Raw genomic sequence first — 8,349 nt, forward strand, 5'->3', positions numbered from 1 at the left:
AAGCCCAAGGAGTTCTGGGAAATAGAGTTCCAGCGTTTATTCGCGGTGCATCCTGGGAAATGTAGTCCCCTCTCCCCACCCTAGGATGAACTAGCGCCCAAAATCAGATATTCTTTTGAGTTCCTGGGAAGGAATGTGCGAAAGAACAGAGAATGGCGGCTGAAGCCTTAGGATTTCCTTCAGGCTTCTTAGAAAAGAAATGCCTAGGGTTCAAGAAAAACTGATAAACCGAAGTTCCAGTTGATCCAGCTCCGAAATCCGACAGTTGGTAACCCGTCCCACATTTGAGCAGAGAGGTCAAGCCGAAGCAAACCGTTTCCGGGTTTCGCCCGCCCCCTTGCACTGATTGGTAGGTGCAAGCTTCGCTATCTGATTGGGCGAACGAACGCAGCGCGCAATTTAAAACATTGTATCGGTAACAAAGGTGCGCTTTGTGGGTGGAGTTGTGCTCTCAAGCTGCGAAAGCCCGGTTTCGGCTGTGCCGTGTGAGTGAGCCGGTACCGTAAAAGTGTGGCGTCTTTGGGTGAGTGTGCGGCTGTACTTGAGCCAAGTTGGGGCACCTTTGCTCTGGCGGATTAGGCGTTCAGAAAGTGGAACTGCCGCCATTTCTGTTTTTCTTAATCATTCTGTCCTCAACGTGGGCTTAGGGGCGAGGTTGGACAATGAGCCTAGGGCTACTGACACGGCTGAGGGAGGCTCCCTACTTGGAACTGGGCCTTATGTTTTCGGAATTGAATATCTGTTCATTCCTGTTCGCTGTCTGAAATTTTGCCTCAGATTGGATTAAATGATTAACTCTTTCTCTCATTCCTTTCCCGTTTGCTGGTAGTTGAAGGGAAAAGGGAGTAGGAATTCAGGCAGCGAGACTAGGTTGTCCTAGGGCCTGGGAATTGTTTCTTACCTAGAAAAGAGGCTGAATTCTTCAGAATTCTTCAGCCCCTTTTATCCCTTAAGGTTCTCCTCCCTACCCACTCTTGTCTCTTTTTAGACCTAAACTGCCCCTGCTGACATGTCGCAAGGGATCCTTTCTCCACCAGCTGGCTTGCTGTCGGATGAGGAGATCGGAGTCTCCCCCATGTTTGAGTCCACAGCTGCAGATTTGGGATCTGTAATACGCAAGGACCTGCTGTCAGACTGCTCTGTCATCTCCACCTCCCTGGAAGACAAGCAGGTAAAGGAGTTGAAGAGTGGCTTGGGGACTGAAAGTGATATAATCAGCCTACTAGTTGTCCATACAGAGTAGCATGAGGTAAAAAACCCAGCAATTCTAGAGTTTGACAGGTCAACTCAAAATTAAGAGCATGATAAGTAAAAAATGTACAGTTGTGTGTCTATAAGAAAGCTATTAATTGCTAATGAAACTGAACGCTTACTCTCAGTTTATCCTATGACGGAAGGCAGTCGTTGTCTCTCCTTCACCATGAGGCCCAGACATTTTAGTTAATTTGCACAAGGTCATATCACCATTAAGTAGGTGAAATGTACATTCAAGTTTTAATATCAACCATAGCTTCCATTTAAGGAAACTTTCTTTCTGCTGAGCTGAGGTTTCTCAGGTGCAGCATTATGGATGTTTGGAGCCAGATAATTCTTTGTTATAGGGGGCTATCCTGTGCAGTTTTAAGATGTTAAGCAGCATTCCTGGCCTCTGCCCACTAGATGTCAGTAGCTCCTTCCCATTTGTGACAACCAGGAAACCTGTCCTAACATTAAATGTCCCTTGAAAGGGAAATGGCCATAGTTGAGAACAGCTCCACTCAGAAGTCTTCTCTTCTGTAGAAGTTTCATGACAGCAGAAGCCTTGGTAATATTGTTCACTGTGGGCTACCAGAGCCTCTTAGAATTTCTAGGCCAGAGTAGATGTCTATAAATATTTGTTAAATGAACGCGGTGGGTGTGATTATTTAAGATCTCATAGTTACCAAATGACGAAACTGGGACTCAAATTCAGGTATGTCTGCCTCCAAAGTGCTTAACTGGGCCTTCCTAGGTGGCACTAGTGGTAAAGAACCCACCTGCCAATGCAAGAGACGTAAGAGACATGGGTTCAACCCCTGGATCGGGAAGATCCCCTGGAGGAGAGCATGGCAACCCACTCCAATATTCTTGCCTGGGAAATTCCATAGACAGAGGAACCTGGCGGGCTATGAATCATAATGTCACAGAGTCGGACACAAGTGGCTTAGCATGCACGCAAAGTGCTTAACTACTGTGTTTTGCTATATCACATGCTGATTTTCATACCAGTCAGCCACTTCTGATGCAGATAATCTGTAGTAAGCCAAGTTTGCAGGATACTGAAGAGACAAGGAATGGCGATTAAGTACTGAAAAATCCATGTGGGTTGGAATGATTACGGAACCAGAGTAACAGCAGAGTCATCTGAGGTTAATTGGGATAGTGTTAGCATGATTCCCAGGAACTATGTTGTGTTTGCCCATCTGCTCAGAAGTAACTGAGATTAATCTGATTCTGACTGGGAATTCTACTACAGGTTCCATCTGAAGATGGTACAGAGAAGGTGAAAGTATACCTGAGGGTCAGGCCCTTGTTACCTTCAGAGTTAGAACGACAGGAGGATCAGGTAAGTTTCTGAGGAGGGAGGATTTAAAAGAAGGAATGATACAGTACAGCAGAAGTTCCCAGAAATGTTTCCTTCTATGACAACTATGTTTTCCCCCATCTCAGGGTTGTGTCTGTATTGAGAATATGGAGACCCTTGCCCTTCAGGCACCCAAGGACTCTTTTGCCCAGAAGAGCAACGAGCGAGGAGTTGGACAGGCCACCCACAGATTCACCTTTTCCCAGGTATGGAGTTACTGATATGTGAACAAGGGACCAACATGTAGGGGCAGCTTTATTCCCACTTCAGAAGGAAAGCATTTTACTTTACTGAGTTCATTATATATGCATGTCTACAATTTTGGGGACCCTTATGTGTTGTCACTGTGTCATGTACTTTATATACATTGATTCCCAACAACTCTGTTGTTACTATCATCACTGTCCCTATTTTCCTGGTAAGGATATTGTGACTCATTGAATATAATGTTCCTGAGGCCATGTAGCTAGTCATTGGTAGACTTGAATTGTTAGGACTTGAATCTAGATTCATCTATCTACCAAGCCCATGCTTGTGACCATTATGTTGCTCCATTTTGTGGGCAGCATTGGACTTAGTGGATAGCATTCTGTAAGTATTTGTTGATTTGAATGAAAGATGGACTGGCAGAGAGTATTTAGGCAGCAACTGACAGCACTGCAGGAAGAAGCTGCTTGAGTAGTTTCTAGAGCCAACCACCCAGGAAGAGATGTATTTTCTGGCTCGGCACAGGGAAAAGTGGGAGATGAAGGATGGGCCTCTGAGAAATTGGTTCTGTCCCTAGATCTTTGGACCAGAAGTGGGACAGGCATCTTTCTTCAACCTGACTGTGAAGGAGATGGTAAAGGATGTACTTAAAGGACAGAACTGGCTCATCTATACATATGGAGTCACCAACTCAGGGAAAACCTACACAATTCAAGGTGAGTAGTAGGCCTCACAGAACTGCTGATTGTCTTTGGCTTTTGATGCTCTGAGTTGAATAGCGCTTACTGCAACTGTCCATCTTTTGCATACCTCCAGGTACCATCAGGGATGGTGGGATCCTGCCCAGGTCCCTGGCTCTGATCTTCAATAGCCTCCAAGGCCAGCTTCATCCAACACCTAATCTGAAGCCCTTGTTCTCCAATGAGGTAATGTGGCTAGACAGCAAGCAAATCCGGCAGGAGGAATTAAAGAAACTGGCCCTGCTAAATGGAGGCCTCCAAGAGGTAAAGTGTTGGTGTTCACAGAGGCAGGGATAGGGGACAAACCTCCAGAAAGTTTTGTGCTTATCTTATCCCTGGACCCTTCTAGGAGGAGCTGTCCACCTCCTTGAAGAAAAGTGTCTACATTGACAGCCGGATGGGTACCAGCACCAGCTTTGACAGTGGCATTGCAGGGCTCTCCTCCAGTAGCCAGTTTCCCAGCAGTAGCCAGCTGGATGGTATGTACCATGACTGGGCTCTGTGCCAGTTAACAGTAGGAACCCATTTTCTGCTCCCCAAAACTCCAGGGATACAGATCAGAGGTTGCAACCTGAGTTCCACTTTCTGAGGCCCCTGCAGGCCAAAGGAGAGGTGGACTACCCTTGAGTTGATGCTCTGGACATTGGCTTTTTCCCCAGAAATGAGTCACCGATGGGCACAGCCAGACACTGCCCCTGTAAGTGTTCCTGCAGACCTTCGCTTCTCCATCTGGATTTCCTTCTTTGAGATCTACAATGAATTGCTTTATGACCTGTTAGAAACACCTAGCCAGCAGCGCAAGAGGCAGACTCTGCGGCTGTGTGAGGATCAGAATGGCAGTCCCTATGTAAAAGGTATGGGAAAGCAGGGTGGCTGGCATGAACCCTGGAGGGGACCTTGGGAGAGACCTGGAAAAGAATTAGGTGTTCCCATCTTATGTATGCCCTTCTTTCCTTCACATCAGATCTCAATTGGATTCATGTTCAGGATGCTGAGGAGGCCTGGAAACTCCTGAAAGTGGGTCGTAAAAACCAGAGCTTTGCCAGCACCCACCTGAACCAGAACTCCAGCCGCAGGTTAGTAGGTTAATGAGTCAGCCTTTCACTGTTTTGGGAAACATTAGTCCTCCACCTGGTCATAGAAGATATGCAGTGACTTTTATTTTTTTTGACTTCTAGTCATAGCATCTTCTCAATCCGGATCCTGCACCTTCAGGGGGAAGGAGATATAATCCCCAAGATTAGCGAGTAAGTTTTTCCATTTAGAAATTTGGGCTTTGGGGCCATAAATGGTGACTGGGGGAACGGACAAGGCAGTCCTCAGAGGAATTACTTCCATTAAATTCATGTTCTCTTTTCTTGGGTACAGAGTTTCTTCACAGGTCCTCCCCTCCCTAAAACTATATGAAGGGGCTAAAAAGCATATAACATGTGGGGTCCTAATGTCAGATCCTGTCCATCACTCAAGGTTATCCCTCTGTGATCTTGCTGGCTCAGAGCGCTGTAAAGATCAAAAGAGTGGTGAGCGGCTGAAGGAAGCAGGAAACATTAACACTTCTCTGCACACCCTGGGCCGCTGTATTGCTGCCCTGCGCCAAAACCAGCAGAACCGGTAAGCTTTTCAGTGCAAGCCAGAATGGCCTGGCATTCTGCAGTTTGCTAAGAGACTTCCTGATCATCACTGGGGCTAGTGCTAGTATCTCCTCAGGGGCTAGAGCTCTGCTCACAGCACTATTCTCTTTAATTCCCTGCCAGGTCAAAGCAGAACCTGGTTCCCTTCCGTGACAGCAAGCTGACTCGAGTGTTCCAAGGCTTCTTCACAGGCCGAGGCCGCTCCTGCATGATTGTCAATGTGAATCCCTGTGCGTCTACCTATGATGAGACCCTTCATGTGGCCAAGTTCTCAGCCATTGCTAGCCAGGTGCGAAGTAATAGGTGTGATGATTGTGCTCACTTTGGGCTGGTACCTGTACTTCAGAAAGCTACTAGGGACTAGTAATGGATTCAATTAAGATTTTTTTCCCCTCACTAGCTTGTGCATGCTCCACCTGTGCAACTGGGATTTCCATCGATACATTCATTCCTCAAGGAACACAGTCTGCGGGCATCTCCCAGCTTAGAGACTGGAGCTAAGACTGACCCAGGCCTTGGTGATGACATTGAAAATGAAGTTGACATCTCCACATATGGGAAGGAGGTGAGAACGCAAGAAAGCTTTGGTGCAGCAGCTTGATGGCTATACATTTTCCATGCTATGTTCCAAGTGGGCCTGTACTTTTTTAGGGCGTGGACTTCTGATGACCTCTGACCTGTTGTCCCTCCTAGGAGCTCCTACAGGTAGTAGAAGCCATGAAAGCACTGCTTTTGAAAGAACGACAGGAAAAGTTGCGGCTGGAGATGCAGCTCCGTGATGAAATTTGCAATGAGATGATGGAGCAGATGCAACAACGAGAACAGTGGTGCAGGTACCAGCCGAGTAACCCCTCTTGTTCTATCACCGAGACCGTAGGGTAGGAATTAGAGACTAGGATGGAGTAGTGCCTCAAGATCTGCTTTCCAAGCTCACTCCTCAGAATCTGCACTGACTTCTCTTTTCACCTCTGACAGTGAACATTTGGACACACAAAAGGAACTACTAGAGGAACTGTATGAAGACAAACTAACAATCCTCAAGGAGTCACTGACAAGTTTTTACCAAGAAGAACTTCAGGTGAGTTGCCCTGAACCAGCCCCAAGTAGCTGCTCAGATTCCCATCACTAGCTTGCCTGAGATAAAGTAGGGGTGGAATGTGTAATTCACCTTTCTCTCGTCTCCTTAGTGCTTTATGTCAATCTATGTTTGATGAACTGATTTAAAGTTTGACTGGCCAAGAAATGATGTAAATGCTAGTTTACAGGGAAATTTTTGTTCATTCGTCAGTCATCTATAGCTGCAGGATTCGTCTGACTGAACAGAATTGTGTTCTCTCTTTCCCTTTAGGAGCGAGATGAGAAGATTGAAGAGCTAGAAGCTCTCCTGCAGGAAGCCAGACAGCAGCAAGTGGCCCATCAACCCTCAGGGTCTGAACTGTCCCTACGGCGGTCACAAAGATTGGCTTCTGTTTCCACCCAGCAGCTCCAGGAGATTAAAGCTAAACTGGAACAATGCAAAGCAGAGCTAAACTCCACCACTGAAGGTGAGGAGGGAGAGCGGGCAGGAAGCCGAAGTGTTTCAGGGAAGAGCTGTTCTTCAAACTTGGGCCTTCTGGAGCCAACTCCAACATAATTTCCTTGACTGCCAAGCTACATCCCCCTGACCTTTCATTCTAGGATGCACATGGCTTCACTTGTTATGTTTTTTGCAAACTACTGGTATTTCAGTTAAAGAGTAAGTCCAAGGCTAGAAAGCCTACACATGTGAGGTTATTGTTTCTTTCCCTCAGAGCTGCAGAAGTATCAGAAAATGTTAGAACCCCCACCCTCAACCAAGCCTTTCATCGTTGATGTGGACAAGAAGTTAGAGGAGGGCCAGAAGGTAATTTGCTTTCTCCGTTACCAAAGCTCTCACCTGAGACAGTTTCCAGCACTGTATCCCTGGTTTACGTGAGGATTTTACTTCTCTTCAGATGGTTCTCTGACTCCTATAGATCACTTGGCGTGATGTCTTGGCCACAGTTTGCTTCCTACTCTTCCTTTTTCAGAACATAAGGCTACTGCGGACAGAGCTTCAGAAACTTGGTGAGTCTCTCCAGTCAGCAGAAAGAGCCTGTTGCCACAACACTGGAGCAGGAAAACTTCGCCAAGCCTTGGCCACTTGTGATGACATCTTAATCAAACAGGTTGGGGCAGCCTGTATGTCACTTTCTCCCATCAGCCCATGTCAGAATATATGACACTCACCCTGATTCCATCCAGATATATGGAAATGTAAAAAATACATCCTAATTTGATACCCACCCAGGAACCGAGGCTCTTAGAGGTTAAGTAAAATTATTCAGGCTCATACCACCTGATGTGTTAGAAAAGGTCCTTCTAATCAGTGCAATTTGTTTGGGTCTTAAATACCAACACCGCCCCCCCCCTCCCAACACACACACACACCATTCAATTAAAGCTCTGACCATACAGAGCTAATCTTTGTAAAAAGAAGTTTTATTAACTATAGTGTGTATTACCTTGCCCTCTTGAGTTTCTCTAATAGATCAGACAGAAATGTTTTCTATAACTTTGTTCATCTTCCTTAGGATCAGACCCTGGCTGAGCTGCAGAATAACATGACGCTAGTAAAACTGGACCTTCGGAAGAAGGCAGCATGCATCGCGGAGCAGTATCATACTGTGCTGAAACTCCAAGGCCAGGCTTCCACCAAAAAGCGTCTGGGTGCCAACCAGGAAAACCAGCAACCAAACCAACAGCCCCCAGGGAAGAAACCGTTCCTTCGTAACTTACTTCCCCGAACACCCACCTGCCAAAGTTCAACAGACTGCAGCCCTTATGCCCGAATCCTGCGCTCACGGCGTTCCCCTTTACTCAAATCTGGGCCTTTTGGCAAAAAATACTAAGGTTGTGAGGAGAGAGCACTGCCCTCGGGTAGGTCTGCTGCTCAGTTTAAGAAATAGGTTTCTTTAAACCTTTACCATATATATACCTGAAACTATCTAAAATGCAATATTCAGACACTAGTAGTTTTTCTCCCTTTTGTAATATAATCACCTATGTAATCTTTCACTTTTTTACTTATATGGTTTCTATGCACACAAGTTATATTAAAATAAAGATATTATTCACATTTTATATCTGAATTGCAAATCTAGCATTATCA

The 8,349-nt window shown here is 46.0% G+C and overlaps 1 protein-coding gene across 2 annotated transcripts; it reads left to right on the plus strand.

Annotated features, from left to right (window-relative positions):
* The first annotated feature begins 77 nt into the window (after positions 1–77).
* On the plus strand, positions 78–8,321 carry KIF20A (kinesin family member 20A). 2 transcript variants are annotated; one of them, XM_081500769.1, is made up of 19 exons: positions 78–523; positions 989–1,171; positions 2,495–2,584; positions 2,689–2,808; positions 3,387–3,525; positions 3,626–3,813; positions 3,899–4,028; positions 4,209–4,403; positions 4,514–4,625; positions 4,728–4,796; positions 5,017–5,160; positions 5,304–5,469; positions 5,581–5,745; positions 5,874–6,013; positions 6,156–6,258; positions 6,529–6,724; positions 6,971–7,062; positions 7,229–7,366; positions 7,772–8,321. In XM_081500769.1, the coding sequence occupies exons 2-19, from the start codon at positions 1,010–1,012 to the stop codon at positions 8,087–8,089; spliced, it is 2,667 nt and encodes an 888-aa protein (XP_081356895.1). In that variant the 5' UTR covers positions 78–523; positions 989–1,009; the 3' UTR covers positions 8,090–8,321. The 2 variants fall into 2 exon arrangements, with proteins under 2 accessions (XP_081356895.1, XP_081356896.1); XM_081500770.1 differs by having other exon boundaries at positions 78–349.
* The last annotated feature ends 28 nt before the right edge of the window (positions 8,322–8,349 follow it).

The sequence above is a fragment of the Giraffa tippelskirchi genome, chromosome 6 (assembly GCF_054371585.1).
Source record: "Giraffa tippelskirchi isolate mGirTip1 chromosome 6, T2T-mGirTip1v1.2.pri, whole genome shotgun sequence".
Classification (NCBI taxonomy): Eukaryota; Metazoa; Chordata; class Mammalia; order Artiodactyla; family Giraffidae; genus Giraffa; species Giraffa tippelskirchi.

Excerpts from the sequence above, each read along its gene's own strand:
- KIF20A (XM_081500769.1), top strand. The coding sequence starts at position 1,010 with ATGTCGCAAGGGATCCTTTCTCCACCAGCTGGCTTGCTGTCGGATGAG. Across the intron at positions 3,814-3,898 it reads TAAATGGAGGCCTCCAAGAG|GAGGAGCTGTCCACCTCCTT; the intron begins GTAAAGTGTTGG and ends GGACCCTTCTAG. Across the intron at positions 5,161-5,303 it reads CGCCAAAACCAGCAGAACCG|GTCAAAGCAGAACCTGGTTC; the intron begins GTAAGCTTTTCA and ends ATTCCCTGCCAG.